Source organism: Macrobrachium rosenbergii, chromosome 52 (genome assembly GCF_040412425.1).
Source record: "Macrobrachium rosenbergii isolate ZJJX-2024 chromosome 52, ASM4041242v1, whole genome shotgun sequence".
NCBI lineage: Eukaryota > Metazoa > Arthropoda > Malacostraca > Decapoda > Palaemonidae > Macrobrachium > Macrobrachium rosenbergii.
In genome coordinates, this window is record NC_089792.1 from 11,257,600 (window position 1) to 11,280,017 (window position 22,418).

Consider the following 22,418-nt stretch of genomic DNA (forward strand, 5'->3'; position numbering starts at 1 on the left):
TGTAGGTTGACCGGCACAATTTCCCTTGTGGATGCTCAAGAGAAGGCTGTGGTAATACGTATGGGAGAATAGAGTTTAATCCCATTAGGGTGCGAACACATTTTATCCATACATTAATGCGTTTAGAGATTGAAAAAAGACAACACCAGCAACATCAACAACAACAGCAGCAACAGCAGCAGTGGCAGGATCAGCAACGAGCCAAGTGGCTTGCTACTACGTCTGCATCGACTAATGGCTTTAGTAGTGGTAGTGGTGGTGGCGTAGCTGCAGGGAACTTGCCATTCTTTGAAAGCAGTGGTAGAGAAGCAACTACTCTGGCTGTTACAGATCTCAACAAATTCACCTCCACTGTCGAGGTAAAGACTTCTTTCTACACTGTTTCCTTTATGTTGTTTTAATTATAAGTAATTTTTCCTTATATGTTATTTTTTTAGGGCCTTGGCCATCAGAACAAGTTTGTATGGCAGATGTATTTTTTAATAACCGAGTTCTGTAATTTTTTCCATGCAAATTGCAAACTTTTTCACTTAAGACTTAATGCTAGCCATGGCAAACAAACTGACTCTTGTTTGTTGCTAAAACAAACTTAATGACAGGTAGACAGTAGGTGAGAGGTAGACAGTAGGTGAGACCTCCATCTCCTTGTTAATTAATCTCATCTTTTACTTACAATAGAGACTAATTTTACGTACCATTAAAAAAAGTGTTTTGCCTACCTGCTTGCTTTATTCTATAATTCCTTGTAGTTGACAACTTATAAAATGCCTTGGGTAGTGCACTGTTAACAGGTGAGGTCTTATGAAAAGGAATGGGCACTCCTGGAGATTTTTTCATAGCTGTAGAAGCAGGCACTAATGGAGGTAGCAGTGGTTGTTCCTCACTGACTTAGTGACTGCACATTCAGTTATGACTCCTCCTTTTCTGGTGACCTTCAGTAGTGACTGTGCAGTAGAGGCTTGAGGTTCAGTCATCAGCGTTTGTTACTTGCTGAAGGTCTGAATCCAGTTGAGAGACAAATGGAGATTTACAGGCCTTCCTCCTTCCACTCAAACAGATTGACCCCTAATATGTAGTGGTTGCCCCATATTGAAGCTCCCTAGTAAAGAGGGTAGAAGGAAATGAAAACATGATTTCTTTACAGGTAGTTCTTTATCCAGCCCAGGCTTACCACCAGAAATTTGGGAGATAGAACCCCAACCAGGGTGATAAAAGGCATGAGGGCTAGTTACTGATCCCCTTTGTGGAGATAATCCTCATTCTCATTGTAGCCAGTAGACTTTGTGACACATATCAACAACTCTGGGTAGTTCCAAGCCCAGGACTGTGAGGTGATGTCAGTGTTGCAGAAGCATGTGATTGAGTATGTGCCAGGTAGATTGTGTGGGTTCTAAAGTCATGTGTTTTGGTGCCTAAGGTGAAATTAGGAAGGTGGCCAATAATTGACTTGAGCAAGCTTTGTATGGTAAACTCCCTTCTGATGTAGTTAAATCAATACCACGATGCATCAGGAATGGGGATTTCTTGCCGTTCCTGGACCTTAAGAATGCATGCTTTCATGGCCCAGTCCTTGTCATCAGAAGGTTTCTCCCCGCCATAGGGGAGGTTACTTAAGGTTCTTTTCAGCCCCTCTTCACCCCTTAGCTTCAACCCATTTTATTCCTTTCACTATACCTCTGTTCATATTATCTTTCTTCCATCTAACTTTCCACCCTCCCCTAACAATTTTTTCATAGTGCAACTGTGATGTTTTCCTCAAGTTGCATCATTAAAACTTCTCATGCTCTCAGTGCATGGCCTTTGGCCTAAATTGTATGCAGTATTAATATTTCAATTCAGAAGGTTTTCGTTTTTAGTCGTGTTTGTCTGTAATCTGCTCTGCATGTCTTTATTTGAACCTTGGTAAGCTACAATGTAGGCACATAAGAATGTTGTAAAAAATTGGAGACATAGTACTTCAACAATTAATTAGATATGGCAGCAACTGCAGCAGAATTATGATGATATCTAGTTCTGCTATGCTTTGTCAACACCTGGAATGCAGGTCAATGGGGAGAAGTTGAACAAAGCACTGTACCTTCAGCAAAAGCTACTTAGCCTGGTATAAACATTGACTGGAAGGTTATCGTGAAAATTTCAGATGAATGCAGTGTGTAAGGGTGCCACTTTGCAAGAGGAAGGCCTTTGTTTCAAACATGTATTTTGCTGCTTTGTAATTAAAAGATGTTATTAACAAATGGTGTGATTTATATTTGTTTGGACTCGTAACTGCAACAGGTCAAGTGTTTTTGTAGGGAGATCTTTAGGATCCTTCATCTTCCACCTCCTCATAGCTTCATCTTCACTTATTCCTTCATTCATGATAACTAGAGATGTAGACTTCAGGGAATTGTAATTCTTTAGTAAACCTCGAGAAACTTAATGAGCACGCATTCCTTGCTTTACAGCAGCCAAAGCAACAATCATTTTGCTAGATCCAATAAACCTGTTCTGTCAGTGGATTGTTACTGTTATTCTCTACACCTGTCTCTAAAACTCACAGACTTTAGTAAATGGCAGGCTGGAAAAAAAGTTTAATGTAAACTAATCAGTCATTGAACCAGGTGAAACTTAGATTTGAAATTGGAATTAATAGGAAGTTGAGATTTGGAAATTTACCCATAAAGGAAGAGTATTATACCTAAAGTTGATTTACTTGTGCAGAGTAAAGTATTCAAAAGCCTGACATTGAATGTAGTCTTTTATTTATTTACAGATGGCATCTTGTGTTGGGTCAATGAGTACTCCACTCTACCCTCATTTTGAATCCCGCCAAATGATAGGTCCTGGGGCCCCTCCACCCACACCATATGTTCAACAAGGTAAGAATTTTTCTAATTTCTCTTGATTTATTAAAATAACTTTATTATTTTAGGAAAAATATGTTAGCAGTAATGTTTCATAACATTTTCACATAACAGAAAGACTCATCAAGCTAGTGATGTTACTGTTACCATAACACGACCTAGAGTGAAGACAGTGACGGGTATCTGAAAAATTTGAGGTAAATGTTGGTGTGTAACCAATCCAAAAGTCTTTGGTGATTGAGAGTTCAGGAAAAAAAAAAGAACAGGGCAGAGAAGTGTAGCAAGAACTCTTCTAACCCCTTGCAGAAAAAAGCTGATGTAATGATGTGTACGATAATGATTTCTAAAGAATAGCAAGAACACTTCTAACCTCTTACCGAGAAAAGCTGATGTAGTAATGTTTATGATAATGATTTCTCTAGAGTTGATTGGGGATCCTCATCACCACCCAAACACATATTTCAGCTCTGTAACCTTTTAGTTGATGGATTAGCTGTGCATTTTCCTAAAGCTGGAAGATCAATAGATCTTCCCTTTACAACTCTTTTTTGTGAAATATGTGAAATGGGATTAACCACTGTGTATTTTGCTGCTCCATAGCTTTCATTCCAAAACAAGATGCAAAGTTGACCTCTACTTATCCTGTCAGAGGAGTTCCTCCACATCTTTTGGTTTATGGGGAACCAGGATTTTTTCTTGTTTTTCACATTCAGAGGCATATGAAGCAAGAACAGTTTCTTACATGGGTTGCTTTTGAGGCAGAGGTTTTGAAAATTGGCAAACAAGTCTTTGGTCTTTGTCCATAAGATATGAGTTGTTTCAATTTTTCTTAGTGATCACAATTATATTTTGGCATGCTCAACAGTGGACAGGTGGGAGTGTCATAAGTTTGCTGCCCTGTTCTCAAGGATCTCAAGGATGTACTAATGCAAATTTAGTTTATAAGGTCAGTGTTCCATACGGGAACCTGTTCTTGGTGTTAGTTTATAATGTCTGTGTGGTTTATCATTGACTCAGCTCTCAAAGGATTATAAACTTTTCACTTTAGTATTGTTTCCAATATTTTTTTTTACCAGTATTGTTTCCAATATTTTTTTTTACCTATTCCAGGCTCTCATTCTCTCTTTGGCATAAGCAGAAATTGGATGCTGTAACTTAGTATCTCATTTTAAGGTTCCTGTCCCTAACACAATTCCAGTAGCTATGTCTCTAAAAGACAAGGGTTCTGATACTGATAGTAATCTTTCAGCAGAATCTGCTGGTCCCAGTTAGTCAGTCTGGGGTTTAGCAGCTTAGTGTTTCCCAGCTGCTTTGCAATTCAGGCAATTTTAAGTCTTGGGTTCCATGTTAAACCAATTTAATATTTCAAAAACAAAAAGTAAATTTTTCAATATAAACCCATTACTTACAAGATTTTCTTCTCCGAACTCTTCTTTTTCTTGCAGCTTATGGTTAGGACTACAGGGATACTGACTGTGATCATTGCTAAAGAATCTGTCTGTGTGTGACTTTGGTATTGACCTGCTTAATCTTTCTCAAAGCAGTTATATATTTTGTTCACAATTCCTTTGACCATGAATGTACAAGTATTTAATTACATATGCTGCACCACCACCACCACCACCTCCTCCTCCTCCTCCCCTCCTCCTCCTCCTCCTCCTCCTCCTCCTCCTCCTCCTCCTCCTCCTCCTCCTCCTCCTCCTCCTCCTCCTCCTCCTCCTCCTCCTCCTCCTCCTCCTCCTCCCCTCCTCCTCCTCCTCCTCCTCCTCCTCCTCCTCCTCCTCCTCCTCCTCCTCCTCCTCCTCCTCCTCCTCCTCCTCCCTCCTCCTCCTCCTCCTCCTCCTCCTCCTCCTCCTCCTCCTCCTCCCTCCTCCTCCTCCTCCTCCTCCTCCTCCTCCTCCTCCTCCTCCTCCTCCTCCCTCCTCCTCCTCCTCCTCCCTCCTCCTCCTCCTCCTCCTCCTCCCTCCTCCTCCTCCTCCTCCTCCTCCTCTCCTCCTCCTCCTCCTCCTCCTCCTCCTCCTCCTCCTCCTCCTCCAGGATAAAAGGGACAATCACCACAGTAATTTTGATAAAGGGGTGATGACTAGTAAATCCAGGTATTACTGTGATGACTGTCCCTTTTATATAGGTATTACTGTCCTGTCTGTCCCCTTTGTCCAGGTATTACTGTGATGACTACCCCTTTATCAAAAATTACTGTGGTGACTGTCCCTTTTATCCTGGTATTACTGTTCTGTCTATCCCCCCAGATATTACCGGACTGTCTTTCCCCTTTATCCAGTTATTACTGTAATGATGACTGTCCCTTATATCAAGAAATTACTGTGGTGAATCCCTTATATCCAGGTATTCAGGAGGAGGCTGGATAAAAGGGACAGACAGAACAGTAATACCTGGATAAAAGGGACAGTCACCACAGTAATGCCTGTTAGTTCACCCACGACTGTTCAAAGGGTGAATGTTTGCATGAAAAAAGTAGAACTGTCAGTCGGACTGTCAACACAAACCCTTCCCCCTCTTCCGTCTCCCTCCCCCTCCCCTTTCCCTTTTCCCTCCCATACACGTAGACTATCATTTAGAGTTTGCCCAGGCAGTGCCAGATTGGTCAGCTGGATATATATATAGTATATACATTATATATATAATATATATATAGAGACACACACACAAGTACCATCCGACATAGGTCCACTCGTCCTTACAACCATATTTCTGGCAGCGGGGCTGGGCAGCCTGATGCATAAGAGTACACACTGCATGACAGTTGACCACTGAGTTACTTGGCAATTAGCCATCTCGGGAGAGCTCTCCTATCACTCAGGCAGCATCAGTTTGATTTACCCTGCCCTATCAGCAGCATCATATGGTATTAATTGTACTGTAGACTGAATTGCAAACCGATTTACGTTAAAATTGACTTCCAACATGCATGCAAGAACCTAACCCCATTGTAACTCGATGCCTACCTGTACATAATAATACATTACGTAAATGATTAATATATCAATAGAAGTACATTATGGTAAAAAGATTGAAATAATGATTGTACATTACATTACAGTACTATGTAGGTACTTTATATAGCAAAGGTTTGATATTATGCCCTACCCAGTATGTCGGCCACTTTCTATGGTTCAGCTTACATCCATTTTGATTTTTTTTTTTTTTTTTAATACAATTTTGGGAAGGTGGGCCCATCCCCCAAACTTGCTGAGATATGTAGGCTTTAATGTCTTCTCTGTAACAGTAATTTGAATACTGGTGGTAAGAAGCTTCAGAGTAACTTTTGGGGGTGTACATTGTTATAAAATTATAAAATGATTTGTTTAACCAGACCTCTGAACTCTTTTAGGGTTCTTCTCAGGCTTAAGAGAATTGAAGATATTATTATTTATTTTAGAATCTCTCCCCTTAAGTTAGGGTGTGTCTTATATGCTGGTGCTCCTTATTTTTTGTTTTGAGATTTATCTTCTTGTCAGTGTGACGCAACAGTATTCACCATGGTTTTTTCCATGCATGCCTCACTTTTAGCTCTGTGGAACTAATGTGAAGCTGGTGATTTAAAGAAAGTGGTATTGTACTCATGTTCCTCATGGAGTATACAGTATGTACTCAATACAATATAGTTTTCTATATATTGAAATTAAATGAGAAATTATTGTATGCTAAATCAAGACTAATGCAGGCGTTAGCTTTTTAATCCCAAAGAAACTAACCAGTCTGTATTTTAAATAGAAATTGGTCAAAGTAATGTTATCCAACTTAATTTGTAGGGTAGTTGGCTGTGTTAGTGGAGTCAGTCAGTTGAGGTGGAAGTGATGTTTTGAGGGATGTCTCAGTTTGCTCAGTAAACAGTCAAGAGATTATTTCAGCAAACTTCACCATTCATCACAAACTATTTAGTAGGTAACTTGTTAGGTGAATTATTAATGTGAGCATGAAACTTCCAACTTGTTACATGTTGCTATCTGTGTGAAGTTCTTTTTAAAAGAAGTTGAAAGAACAAAAAAAAAAAATCCAAAGCCCCTTGTGGTAAATTGTGGATGTTTTGGGGGTTTTCTTCCGCTTTTTATTTTTTTGTGCAGTAATCACTCGTAATCTTTATTAATTAGTCATTGTGCAAGGCAAGTAATTCCTCAGTATTGTCATCCTTCATCACTTTCCAAAGTGTCCTTACCAACAACTCTTTTTTGCTTGCCTAATCTAAATCCTGTAACATTAATGAAATAGGAACAACTATTGCTACATTGCCTTCTTGTGGGTAGACAGCTTGATTGTTTATATGAGTTTCAAGTTACTTTACCCTTAGTTTCATCATATTTCACTGTTTTTATCTGTGGAAAGATATGTTGCAGGTAGGGTGCATAGCCTTTGGTTCATTGGTTACAATTGGTTAAATAACACCTAAAATTTTTCTATAAAAAAAAGTGTGGCCATTCCTGTGAGAGTCAAGAATTTTAACTATTTACTAATTATACTGATCAGTTACAGTAGCAGTGAGTCCTTCCAGGATGGTACAGTAGACAACTTGAAGATAAGAGTGAAAGTCGTTAAGAACATTGTTGATATTAAGAAGAATGCTGATTGGAATATCTTTTTTTCTGACAAATTATGGTATGGTTGCACAGGTAATAATTTTCAAAAGCAGCACACCTTACCAATTAATGTTATTAGTCCCTCTAAAATATGAGATGTTTAGTTCAAGTATTGTGAGGCTTTTTATGTTATGTATGACTATGACTTAAGTTCATGTTAAATATATGAATGTTTCCTTTCCACAGTAATTTGTGCAAAACCATTTGCTGCATAATCTCAGTGAAATTTGTAGGGGACTCCTTAGCAGGATTGAATTTCCACATGTGTGTTTCTCATGACTAATGTGTTGGTGAGATCAGTTCTGTGCTGACTGTTGAACCATCCATAACTTGTTCTTAAACACCCATCCTATACATTACCCATCTTCTATATGTCAATGTGCAGAGACACACATTAATGAGTGCTGTAATAAGATCACTGAAGTAGTTGGAGGTTACCTTGGCTGCCCTAGAAAGTAGCACTATAGAATGTTAGGAATATTAAGGAGATTCTTTCATTATTTCAACCCTTGAGACTACTGAGCACACACTTTGCTTGGCATACTGAAGACAGCACTAAAGGATCTCTGCTGTATCCTTCAGCCCTTGTTCAATTGCTCTGCTTTTTACTTAACAGCTGTTCTCTTAGGCCACTTCTCGCTAGTTGTTTAACCTCAAACGCCTACTGGACGTATCATGTGCGACTAAAATTGTCTGTTGGGTGCCAAGTGGACGTACCTTACGCCGACTACAAAATTTTCAACCTTCGTCAACTTTGACTCAACCAAAATGGTCGAAAAAACGCAAATTGTAAGCTAAAACTCTTTACATTCTAGTAATATTCAATCATGTACCTTCATTTTGCAACAAATTGGAAGTCTCTAGCACAATATTTCGATTTATGGTGAATTTTTGAAAAAACTTTTTCTTACGCTCAGCGGTAACTCGGCCGAAAATTTCAGAAATTCTTTTCGTCATTTTGTCGTAATTTTTGCACTGTTCTATATTAGCCGTTACATAAAGTTTTATATATGAAAATGTGCAATTTCATGTACAATACAACAGAAAATAACTCATGGTTGTAGCTTTTATCAGTTTTGAAATATTTTCATATAAATCACGATAACTGCCAAAATTTCAACCTTCGGTCAACTTTGACTCGACCGAAATGGTAAAACGCAATTGTAAGCTAAAACTCTTACATTCTAGTAATATTCAATCATTTACCTTCATTTTGCAACAAATTGGAAGTCTCTAGCACAATATTTCGATTTATGGTGAATTTTTTAAAAAAACTTTTTCCTTATGTCCGCCCAGAAATTCTTTCACACGTTGTCGTAATGTTTGCACTGTTTTATATTAGTCGTTACATAAAGTTTTATATATGGAAATGTGTGCAATTTCATGTAGAATACAACAGAAAATAACTCATGGTTGTAGCTTTTATCAGTTTTGAAATATTTTCATATAAATCACGATAACTGCAAAAATTTCAAGCTTCAGTCAACTTTAACTCTACCGGGAAATGGTAAAAACGCAATTATAAGCTAAAACTCTTACATTCTAGTAATATTCAATCATGTACCTTCATTTTGCAACAAACTGGAAGTCTCTAGCACAATATTTCGATTTATGGTGAATTTCTGAAAAAAAAAAACTTTTTCCTTACGTTTGCATGCAGTAACTCTGCCGAACATCTCAGAAATTCTTTCGTCATGTTGTCGTAATGTTTGCATCGTTTTACATTAGTCGTTACATAAACTTTTATATATGAAAATGTGCGCAATTTCATGTAGAATACAACAGAAGATAGCTCATGGTTGTAGCTTTTTATCAGTTTTGAAATATTTTCACATAAATCACGATAACTGCCAAAATTTCAACCTTCGGTCAACTTTAACTCGACCGAAATGGTCAAAACGCAATTGTAAGCTAAAACTCTTACATTCTAGTAATATTCAATCGTTTACCTTCATTTTGCAATAAATTGGAAGTCTCTAGCACAATATTTCGATTTATGGTGAATTTTTTGAAAAACATTTTCCTTACGTCTGCGCTGTAAACTCGGCCGAACATCTCAGAAATTCTTTCGCCTCGTTGTCGTAATATTTGCACCGTTTTATATTAGTTGTTACATAAAGTTTTATATATGAAAATGTGCGCAATTTCATGTACAATACAACAGAAAATAACTCATGGTTGTAGCTTTTATCAGTTTTGAAATATTTTCATATAAATCACGATAAATAGAAAAAATTCGACTTTCGGTCAACTTTAACTCGACCGGAAATGGTCGAAAACTGCAATTGTAAGCTAAAACACTTACAGTCTAGTAATATTCAACCAATTAGCTTCATTTTTCAACAAACGGGAAGTCTCTAGCACAATATTTCGATTTATGGTGAATTTTTTAAAAAACATTTTTTTACGTCCGCGTTCATTTAATTCATGCATCATTTTGTGATAATATTTTCTCTGTGTTGCTTTGATCGTTTTACAATTTGTTATATACCAAAATCATCGCAATTTAGTGTACAATACAACTAAAAAATTAACTCATTAGCTTTAACCGTTGTGCTTACAGCGATTTGTATACAATTATATGAGTTTTTTTGCTGTCATATATTCCAATATTTATATATGATAATTTTTTTCATTTCTGATGGTTGCATACTAAACTTCAGGCAATGACAAAAAGGAGCCAAAAATGAACTCTAATCTTAAAAACTAAGCGTGCTGTGATTTTTTGAAAAAAACTTTTTTCCGTTCGGCACTAACTCACCGAACGCCACGTATACGGGAGACATTTTTGTAAATAGAGGCTCAGCGTTTGGGGTTAACATCATTAACTATACCTTGTTCCATTTTTAATTTTCATTTAAGAACAAATCCCGTAGCTAAATCTGAGTCTAGTAGTGGAACTTAATGGTTCAGTTAAACAGCTTTTCAAAAAACAAGGAATAGTCGAGTTCAGAAATATTCAGGATAAAAATACCCTTAAATATGAGTGTTTTAGATGTCACAATAACCTTCAACTCATAAGCTTTTTCAAAACTCCAGTTTCATTCTTCAGAGAGAATGGAATAGATACTGTGGAATGAGTCAGATACTGGGCAGCATATCTCCTCAGAAATGTACTGTCTTCTCTGGTGATTAAAAAGCTTTCCATTATGTCTTTGGCAGCAGGAGCAACACTTTCGTAGGCTTGGCAAGAGATTTGGTAGGTTGGATAATTTCAGAAAGTCTCTTGATTGTAATCATTTAAACTCATAAATCATTTTGCAGAAAAAATTATTAATGACAAGTCATCCAAGAAAAGGATTTGTATGAGTTTGTGACAGATGCAAGGCCAGACTCCGAAACGACCTATCCTGCCACACCTCCCCGAACCTACATAGCCATTGCTGCTACTGCTGAAGATAATCCTTGAATGGGAAGCATTTTAATCATCAGGGAAGACAGCATACTTCATGTTAGATGGTCTTACTGGTATTCCATATTTATTCCATTCTTTCTGAAGAAGGAAGTTGGAGTTTCCAAAAAGCTGAGGAGTTGATCGCAGTTTATATCAATACATCTCAAGCACTTAAATTTTTAAGGTTCGTTCTATCCTGCAATAGTGATTACTGTATCTTCTTTTGATCTTAAACTATCCTTGTCATCTTGCCCCACACTTCCTGTTACTTGCCATATTTTTTTTTTAACCAAGGCCACTGTGGTAATATATATTTATCATAAATTACTAAAGTTATTTAGACCACAGAATCATAATTATATATACATGGGACTGGCCTGAAGGATTTCCTAACATTGAGATTTCAAGGACATTGTGCAAATTTCATACCTTGAGGTTTTGATGCTGTCATCTGTAGAAAAAATGTTCAAATAAATGCTCTATCAGGCATAAACAGTCATAGTCAGCATATTAGAGGAAAGATTTTTAAAAATATTTGCAGAAACTGAATAAAATTTTGTTTTCCAGAGACTTCAGTGTATCATTCTGTATAAATAATTTTGTTAATATATTTTAATTCTAAATAATTTTATTTTTCAATTTTATTTCTGGTTTAATTATCACTCTTGCAACTAAGGGCTGTTAAAGGGAATTGTCATGAAACCAGTCCAAAACCTCAGAAATTTTTTCATATTTTTCCTCATTTTTAGATGGCATCAGTATAAAATAAAAGTATTGAAAAGGAAATGTGCTATACATTTTTCATGACAAAGTGAATTTCTGAATGCCCGTTATACTTTGTTTACAAAAAGTAAAGAAATTTTTGTTTTTGGCTAACTTAAATGCACCATTTTGACAATATGATTTTATTTTACATCTGCAAAGATACACACATAAAGTACAAATACTGTATTTGGTTTCAACATGGCACCAAAACCAGTATTCTGTCATGAAAAACAAACTTACAGCAGATAAAGAAAATTTCCTTAAATTTCAGAAGGTACATACCAGAACAGTTACTTTATTAAAGACAAACTATGGACTCCCCAAAAATCTCAAAGGGTTAATTTGGTGTTATAAATGAATTTCTGTGTATACTTAACTCTGAAGCTGCTTCTTATCTTTTCATTTCTGTTTGTCCACACTAATTCTGAACATCCATATTTGGTATTAATTTGCTTAAATACTATTAACCATCTGTGACTAAAGAATGTATTCCTCAAAGAAAAGTACAGTGCTTGGTTGTAATCTTCCCAAAAGCAAAATTTTGTCAAGACCCAATTAAGGTAAAGTAATTTCAGTGAATAAAGTGTTAATGTTTGGTTGACCTGTTAAATAAATCTTCAGGTCCAGACCCCTTACTCCAGCTCACTGAAGAACATAAAGTAGGGCAGTTGGAGATTGCAGTGCTCTGCTATTGAAAGTAGCATAAGTACTAAAATTTGCTCTGCCATTTACCGTTTTCCTCAGTGTGCAAAAAACTGCTTCTTTATTTGAATGTACATCATTGACTGTTATTTTACAGTAGTTAATAATTTTCACAAAATTTTAAAAAGTAAATTAATGAGTTTTTACATAGTCTTGATGAAAACTTTGAGACAAATCAGGTGGGAATCATAATCTTGCCAGAGATATAAATACTCTAGGCTCATCATTTACCTTGCTTTAGAGATCATATGTGTAGAAGATTCAGATATAAATAATTATTTTATGTCCAAAAAGCTTATGGTTGTACTTGAAGATGCTGTTCATGTACATGAAATCTTGCAGCTTTCAAGTGCATCGGTAGTACATAAAATGAAGGCATGAACTCTGCTACTGACTGGAATGATTAATGAGCACATAAAATGTAAAGAGTATTAGACAGTTAGAGACTGAACATCCAGTAGAAGTGTGATTTGGGCAAGATATGACTTTTGTGTCAAGCTGTCTTGAACAGCCAAAGCTGTTGTTATGAGCTGTTCTGCCGGTTAGTGTGATTGTTTGTTGTGTGCTTGACATTAATATGGATAAAATAGCAATAGCCATTGACAATGATCACTACTGGACATTCCCTTCTATTACCTAGGGACTGTTCACTGAGCAAGTATGTCACAGCACAATGATAGCTTCATGTAACAATGCAGCACAGTTGATACAGAGATGTCACCATTTGACATAGAGAGTTATAGACTGAGGGCAGGGTTCAGACTTTAGCAGTTAGAGGTTTGATGGAAATAGTGAGTAGGAAATATGATGAGGGTGCTGAAATCCAATTGAACAATAAATGTTATCAGGCACAAATAAGCCCTTCACTGGTAATCCATTGGTAGTGACACTGATTATGAAAGTTACTTCTTGTGCCTAGGAAACTGTAAAAGTAATGCAAGGTTTAAGAGAAATGCCAGCTAGATTGTTGTTCTGCACTGACTTTCTGTGTTGGCTAATTTTAAGGTGTCTTTTTCGAGGTGTGTTCTCATCGTTATTATCCATTAGTAATCAGAGACCAATTTCCTTAAGCAGCATATCATTGTGGCTGTGAAATTATCACTAGGGCCTCTCATTCAAGTGCTGAATGTAGGCCATGCCTTTATTACTATTAGTTTATGCTACATAAGAGCAAGTACACTTGTGTATTCTACATGCAGACTTGCCAATTTGTAGGTATTTAAAGGCAGAAGCTAGTAGCTTCTACCTTATCTTTTGCTCTAGGAAGTTCCAAGTTCTCGTGAGTCAGGCAGGGTATGTTGCTTGATTCATATTTCATTAATTCTTTGATCTGCCTTGTTTGGGGATGCAAGATGACCATTAGACATAGCCAAGATGTAAAGAGGTGAAGTTTTGGTAGTGTTTTGGGTTAACACGTGTTCTGATCCTTAGCACCTGACTTTACATCAGCTTTGTTTGTTGAGGGTGTGTCGTTACTACTATTGTGGTTCCCTGTTTCTATCCATAGCTGTACCTTAGTGTTATCATTAAGATTTATCATGTTCTCACTGAAACTGTTATTAACCATTTTCAGGATGGGTTCTGTTGCTTCAGCACAGTGGATAGTCATCTGTTGGTTAAAATAAGTTGTTTGGGTATATGAAGAAAAATATCTAAAATTTTAAGATCAGTTATAGTGACCAATAAGAACCCTTTATTTGAAATTAAATACTTTATGAGCCTGTGTTATGAGTTGTGGGCTAATTAGCAGGTCTTTCATCTATACATGGTAGTTAATACTTTTGTAATATACTAATATGTATGAAGAGGTTTTACTGTATGAAAAGTCTTAAGCTTTTATGTGCATGTATCAGTACAGTATTACACTATGGTGTGTTTCTTCAGATTTTAATTTGTGCTAATGTGCTTACTGGCTTTTTCAAAAGTGTGTATTTACGGAAAATCCTTTTAAATGTATATCTAAAGAAAAAAATTTAATGTTATTTGAGAGGTAAATAAATGCAGTCAGGAAGTGTTTTGATATGAAAGAGATTTCTAATTTTTCATTGCAAAACTGTTTCAAGTAGAGTGCTACAAGTGTAGGTCACACACAGATTGCATGCATTTACAATGTGCCGGTCCACCTTTGTCAGATTCCAAACTATACTCTCTCTTCCTTTTCTGTCCTATCTTTGTTTAGTTAATGTATTTGGATTGCTGTATATATAAAGTTATTAGCACTATATTTTCTTAATTCCTGTATTGTTGTGCCCTTAACTAGTAATTTACTTTAGTAATCAGTTTTCTGTAAAACTTATGAAGTAACCTTTTAGATGTCTATACTAAGGCTCCTCTATGTTAGTGTAATAGATGCTTGCTCTTCTTACAGACAGTGTAGGTGACTTCAACTCTGGGACTTGCTCTGTGTTTGGGGGACTGGGTACGACCTTTGACCCAGCTTCCCCATATGGAGCCTGCCATAGCTTTCCTTCTTCTAGTGTGGTACCGCCCCAGGTAGTAACTCCACAGGTGGCGCCACCGGTGGCCCCACAGTCTACTCCTGAGCCCTACAACTCTCTCTCCAAGTTTGCCAACACAGCCAATTTAGTATCTACTTCTTTCCCATATTCTGGTGCTCTTGTTCCCGTCAATTGCTCTAACACTCATAATAACAATAACAACAATAACTTTTGTGTACCAGGAGTACATGATAACTCTGCAACCACTGTTTTTGGACATTACCATGAGCATGGCACTGTAACACAAAACCTTTTTAAGGCTAGTATAAATGATTGCAGTGATTTCCAACCAAATTTCGAAGCCATTTCTTCTTCTTCTGCTTCTTCAGACAAGACCATCAGGTACATCCCTGCAGCAGCTTCATTGATGGAACCAAGCAAAGATGCATGCAATGAGTATGCCACCTCAGAAGCAAACATTACCAGTTGTTCCTCAGTTGGTGAAAACAACTATGAAATAGGGAAATTTAACCACACCATCAAGTGCTCAAGATCACATAGCTGTAGTAGGCACAGAGATTATCGAAAGACAGTTAACATCACTCCCTGTTTCTTCTCATTCGTCACCCTTAACTTTAGATACGAGTCACATTGCTAGTTCAAGTAAAGATCTCACAAATCCAGCAGGAGAATCAACTGAAACAACAGAGAACTTGGGAGAAATTGTCAAGAAATCCATAGTAGAAACAGTCTCTGCGTGAGCATTCAAAAATGGTGATATTTTTTTATTTTGTCTAGGTCATAACTAGCTTTGTTTAGTAAAAGAAATAAGTAAGAATGAGGAAGTTCTATTGTTGTATCATGAAGCACAGTGCAGTATTATGTGGATGATTACTATTTTAATTGGATTAAACCAGTGTAATTTTAAGTTTAGTTTTTTCTTAATTTATGTTATACCCTGAAGCTCGGTGGCTGTGTCTTGCTGCTATATGTAGAACTCGTTGAGAATGATTGATTTTCAGCTTTAAGTATAAAATCTGCAAAATGTTTCATTCTTCATAGCCATGAGTTGTATGTTGTAAGAGAAGCACATCACTGGTTCAGAAAACTTTCCTTATCTGTTTTACAATTTGAGACCCTACAACTGGATCATTACAAACTTTTTCTTACACTCAATGAGAATAATTGAGGCCTCTTGAATGTAAGTATACATTATGGTTTTTTATGTCATTGGTTTATGTTCTGTAAATCTTTTTTTTTTTCTCTCTCTTTTTAATTAGCACAAAATTTTGTACTGTGCTTTGTAAATTAAAATTTTATGTTGGCATAGACTTACAGACAATGGTAGGGTATTATCTCTATGGTTAACCAAATAATATTTGTGTGTACACATTTTTATATCATAGCTCATCTTTGTTAGTACAAATTGTACGAAGATGTTTTGCATATTTTTATGAAATTTTTCTTTTTACGAGTACACATGGTTTTGTTTTACATTCCTTAGAAATCTCAACCTTTAGCTATTTTCAGTGAAATATCATGTGTTGCAACTTATCAGAAATTGCATTCCTTTTTGCTTAAATAGGTTGTCTTATCGAGTTGACATCTGATGATAGAATTATTTAGATTTTGCATGCAAGAATAGAGACCAAAGTGACAGTAGAAAATACCCTGATTTTAGGCAAAAAAACGTAAAGTTCTTAGAACTGTATGTTGGGAAAAGTTTGTAGTGATGCAAGTGGGACCTCCACACATATGGTATAACATATATCTGTTGAAAAAAGGAAACATGCCAAAATGTATGGGGATAATAGATCACCAAGAGATTTTGTAAGCAATTCATGGTGGGACAGCACCATTCTTTCAAGGTACTCAAGATTTATTGAATAAATGCTTTAATGACATGCTACTAAATTTTTAGCTTAAAATAATTTGGAGGTCATATGTAATAAATTTTTATCTAAAAGGTGAGTATTACTTTGTGGCCAATGTTAAGTATATATTACTGTGCATATTTCTATGTTTTTCAGTGTTCTTGATTTTGATTTATGTTAACAGATACATTTCATTTTACTAATACACTATTTAATTTATAATTTATAGAGAACATTAGCAAACTCAACAGTATAAAGGAAAAATTGAGTGCTGACTAAGTGAAGAATTCATGTTTATAAATGTCTACTTGCTGGTACAGCTAGCTTCACGAGTTTTGGTACACATTTAACAACTCCTTACACAATGTACCAGTAAGATCCCTTTGTTTTAGAAATGAAAAGCTGACGGCAATGTTGCCTGTGAAACAAAGTTGCAAAGCTTGTAGACACGTAGCAAAAAGCATGTTTGCCAAATGACAAAACAGTGTTAATTAACAATATAAAGGTAACTTGGTGGAGTTGCCAGTTTTCTTAGTTTGTCATGATGTTTACCAAAATTCATAGAGCCAACTTACAGAATCAGTCAGAGAAAGCAAACTGCAGTTTAAGTTAAACAGATTTTTGTATAACATCAGTATGATGGGATGAAGGCATCAGAATATTTTTCTAAAAGCAGATCTCAAAGTTCTTATGAACAAATGTTAATTGAAAACCATTTCACTTTTCCATAAAGTTTTACAAATACAGGGTATCGAAATATTTTTTAGAACTCTGTTTCTGTCTTCTTATAAGAGTTAGAGGCTAATATACCTTCAAGAATGTTTGCTCTACTGAAATTGATTAGATACATGGGCATAAATGGTACGAGGTTCTTGGAATTTTTAATGTAAACTTCATTTTAGGGTCATTGGATGACTTGAGCCTTAATGACAATGTTAAAAACTTTTTAAATGCATAAGTTTTTATAGAAATAGCATTTTTATATCATGGGCATATGTCCCACTCACCAGGGTCCCACTTTTTATTAATATAAAGAAATTGAAATAGAATGGTGAATGTAATGCAGAGATATTGTTGCTGTTGTTTCAAGGTGCAGCATATGCTGTACTAAATGCATATAAGATAGCAGTTTTTATATGAAGTTATTACTGTTGCCATTTGGAGGGTACAGGCATATAGTAATAGCTGTTAATAGTGGTCATATTATCTGTCAATAAGCACTCCCATTGATCTTCTTGATTTATGCTTAATACCGCTTTTGGGGATGGAACATATTTTACATTAGACTGTGCTTTTTATTTTCTGGAATGAACGAATCACAAATATTTTTGTTCAGTTAAATGCATTTAGTTGGAATAAGCAATTTTTATGTAGATTTCATTCATTAGGAAGTCAGGAGTGGACTTAAGTTTTGTTGTTCCTGTTAACCTCTAGTTTGTTACTCCAAGCATAAGAAATAGTAGTTACAATTATTATGGTGCTCCTAGTTTACATTTAATAAGTCTTACATTTTCTCAAAATTGTGAGAGAAATGCTGGATTTTTTGTTTTTACTGATTTCCTTAGTTTTGAAGCTGTCTTTGTATTATTATCTCCTGTAAATATTTTTCATCACATTGTCTTGATGGCAGTGGTTTAGATTGCTAATTTCTTGAAAGCCTCATGTAAATATGCTTTTTCTTCCAATGCTGTCCCAACTTATGAAAAGAATCTGGGGTAAAATTCCTTGGCAGATTGAGCTGTACTATGGAGAATGCTGGAAGTGCAGTATTAGCCACCATTTCATACATACAGTGAAATGTTGTTATTGTAAAGACATGAAAGTGCACTTTTTACCTATGATGTTAATTTACAATTGAAATATAGTCATTGACTTGAGATCATTTTAAGGTAACTTTCATTCTGTATATGAATTTGACCCCATAAAAAGTATGCCACAGCCATCATTAAGAAGATTAATACTTAGATTCAGGACAGTTTTCTTCTAATAGATTGAGCAAAGAATTAGTTGAAATCAGTTTTAAGGAATCATAATATTCTTGAGGAGAAGCAATGAGGAGTAAGTTATGGCATGTTCATATTGTACAATAAATGTCTTGTGTATATGGAGATCATCTCAGAGGTGCAATTTTTTATGTGAAAATACTTTTTAAAAGTATATTGTTTGATACCTGTTTTCTTGACCTACAAATAGATATTGCATATCTAATCTCAATCAGTGGTGGTGCGTCATTCAGTGCTATTAATAATTTGCAGGCCATCTTATATTTCAAGGGAAATGTAATGCTATGGAATGGGTATTTTAGGAGAATGATGGAAAGACACTGAAACATAATTTAACATGCTTGGAATTTAAAAAGAAGTGGTACTGATTAAATTAAGAGGCCATAAAGTACAAAATATTTGGGATAATTCATAAATGAGAGTACAATATTTGTATTATGTATAACATATCCTGGTACTGTGATAAGTTCTAGTGCTATTGTGACTTCCACCTTGAAATTTGGAGCTACAGTTGTTAATGTTTTTTACTCTTCAGTCTGTTATCATTGTTGATGTTTTGTATGTTGTTGTATAAGCATGCTTAAGAAACAAGGTAGAAACCTGGTAACCATTAAGAGCAAGAGGTTTAAATACCTTTCTAACGAACAAACTTAAAAATTATTTGAGCAATTTTAAAATTCAGATCAGAAGTTAATCATGAAAATGGCATTGTTCCTACATGTATACAAAAATTATTTGAGCAATTTTAAAATTCAGATCAGAAGTTAATCATGAAAATGGCATTGTTCCTACATGTATACAAAAAAATTATTTGAGCAATTTTAAAATTCAGATCAGAAGTTAATCATGAAAATGGCATTGTTCCTACATGTATACAAAAAAATTATTTGAGCAATTTTAAAATTCAGATCAGAAGTTAATCATGAAAATGGCATTGTTCCTACATGTATACAAAAAAATTATTTGAGCAATTTTAAAATTCAGATCAGAAGTTAATCATGAAAATGGCATTGTTCCTACATGTATACAAAAAAATTATTTGAGCTTCAGATCAGTTAATCATGAAAATGGCATTGTTCACATGTATACAAAAAAATTATTTGAGCAATTTTAAAATTCAGATCAGAAGTTAATCATGAAAATGGCATTGTTCCTACATGTATACAAGCCCTTGGTCTTTACATGGGATTTACTTTCAGCACAAGCTGGAGCCGGCCATGTAAATAAAAACAAGGTGGATATTGGTAGTTGGCTACTGATGTTAGGGTAGGAATCCCTGCCATCCAGTTGGTACGCATTCACTTTACCTTTTGCCCGCGTCAGAGACAGACGTTTGCTGCCTGCCATTCAACTTAATTCTTAATTATTCTTTTCATTTTTTAATATTTTTGTTTTTAGATATTTTGCCTATTTTGAAATAATACAAATGCAACAAGTTCTATTCTGTTACATTTTGATATTTTTGCTCTTTCTTGCTGTGTTGTTATTCTTAAACATATAAGTATGCTACGTACAGTAGTTGCTATCAACTCATTTTAGCCTATGAGCCTTTCTCTTTAATTCCCCCTCTAACTTGATTTTGCCTTTTGATATAACGCAAATCTAGCTCCGTCTTCTTTCCTGCCTCTCAAGGTGATGTTGGGTGGCAAAACACAGTGACTGGAGGAAGAATACTCACCATCAGAGCGACAGCCAATGAGACGCGTTCAGCCAGCCGATTTCGGTTCAGGTGTGTGTGCTTTGTTGCTGTGTGTCATACATTCAAGATCCACTTCATCTCCCCCGGCTTTCAACGTTGGTTTTGCAGGAGTTGAGCCTTCCCCTTCGTCTTTTGCTATAGGCCACAACCATGTCTTCCTTGGACATACCTCCCCGTCCGTGCTTCTGCGGTTAGTGCTGCTCCACCCAGACTGTCGTCTTCCCCCTTCCTTCCATCGTCCTTCGGTACACAGACAAGCGTATCTTCAGTGCCAGAGTAGTTCCGGGATGCCGTTTTCAGCAATGCCACCACAGTTTTCTGGACGTCTTTAGCTGAGATATGCTCTCCAAGGAAGGAAGAATTTGCGGCCGTGTAATGTTGCATGACCATGTTTTTTGCTTCATGTTGTACAAGGGGGAGGAAAGAGGCCCTGGGGAGGCAGATGTAGCCTTGCCCTTGCCACAACGTTGCACAGCCGTGACTTTTGATGCTGCAGTTTACGGAACATCCTTAGCCGAAGGTTTGCTCCCCAAAGATGAAGATGCACAATCGTGCAGATGTTTCACTACCATGTCCTTTCTACGATTGTTGCACGACCGAGATACAACTCTTGTTTGTTTCGCTGTTTTCTTCCTCCCTGTCTATGGATGTAGACTTGGAGATTCTTCTACTTAGCCTGAGTGAGTGTCAAGTATATGGGTGTTTCTTCATTCCTTCACATTCCCGCTCGGGAACATTGCCTCAGCAGGCCACATTCAGGGCTGCGCCCCCATCCACATTCACATTAGAGAAGAACGGGATGACTCTTTTAAGGGTTTTTTCCCTTGTTCATGAGAAGGTTTCTTAGTAGATGGACCACTCTTTAGAGAGTGTTTCCCGCCACAACAGTTGGCTGACATCTGTGGGACGCCTGTAACATTCACGAGGCTGTGATGAAGATCATCAACATCTCCATGGCACTGTGGGATAGTGCCTCCACTCTACCTCGCAAGAAGAGCCCTCTGGCGAACGAGATCGCCCTTCTGAGAGCAACCTAACCTAGCCTAAACTAAACCTAATCTGCACCTCAATATCCTGAATCTTCTTAGCTCTTCAAGCCTCAGGTTCTGAGGATATGCATTATGTGGTGTTGTTAGGGGATGGTACCACAGTAGTTCCATGGTCAACAAGAGGAGGGGGCAAGTGTCCTTTCATCTCCTCAACTGATGATGCAGGTGCACAGGTTTGCAGCAGCACACTCAGCACAGTGGTCAACCAGACACATTCCAGGGAAGATGGCTGTATGACAGACACGTTCGGTCACTAGGGTTGGTGTTAGCATCAGTCGGTCTTGACACCTTGACGTTCTGAAGGATTGTTTGATCTAGGAAGATGATTGGGTTAGTCCTTCAGTCTCGACACACCGAAGCTCTTACTGTTCAGCTCTACTTCCTGATCGTGGGCATAACAGCCAACAACCATATTACATTGAAAACATCACTTCTCATCCGATCAGTGAAGTTTAGCAACATTTAATTCTGGTCCGTACATGGATAGTTAACCTCCAGGGAACTCCAGATGCTGTTGGCATCTAGGAGACATCTTTCAAATCCGTGATTCAAGTCTTGGGCTTACAACTTCACATTATTCTGCCTGATTTGCTGGGTGATCAACAGTGTATGAGCATTTCATTTCTAAGGACCCTAAAGGTTACTAAATGCCCGAAGGCCTTTTGCATTACCATTTAAGGACTTCACCTCCAAGCTAGGTGCCAACAACTTATTAATTATGGCTCAGCCAAGAAATGGTGTCCAAGAGCTCCATTTCTTTGACTTTATGTAATGATCAAACGAATGTACTCCACAGCTGATGTGGTGGACAACAGTATGTTCCAGGCGAGATTTCACAAGGTCAGGGGCATTGGTCTGTCCCTAGCATTCAAGAAGAACCTATCGGACAGGTACTGAGGATGGGAATGCTGCAAAAGAGGGGATGAGTGTGGGACTCTCCACCTACCTTCTCTTTTATACCCAAGGGACAGTTAGCAAACTGTCACGTGCTGGACGGGCATGCAAGCATGCATTCTAGATGACCGAGTATCCTCTCTATAATCTAGCTCTTTT

At 36.8% G+C, this 22,418-nt stretch overlaps 1 protein-coding gene across 1 annotated transcript in view; it reads left to right on the forward strand.

Moving 5' to 3' along the window:
• Positions 1 to 18,781, forward strand: part of Axud1 (AXIN1 up-regulated 1) — a 43,963-nt gene extending 25,182 nt beyond the window's left edge. The window contains 4 exon segments of the mRNA XM_067095872.1: positions 6 to 359; positions 2,756 to 2,861; positions 14,671 to 15,260; positions 15,262 to 18,781. Coding sequence (XP_066951973.1) covers positions 6 to 359; positions 2,756 to 2,861; positions 14,671 to 15,260; positions 15,262 to 15,501 — 1,290 coding nt within the window. The 3' untranslated portion in view covers positions 15,502 to 18,781.
• The last annotated feature ends 3,637 nt before the right edge of the window (positions 18,782 to 22,418 follow it).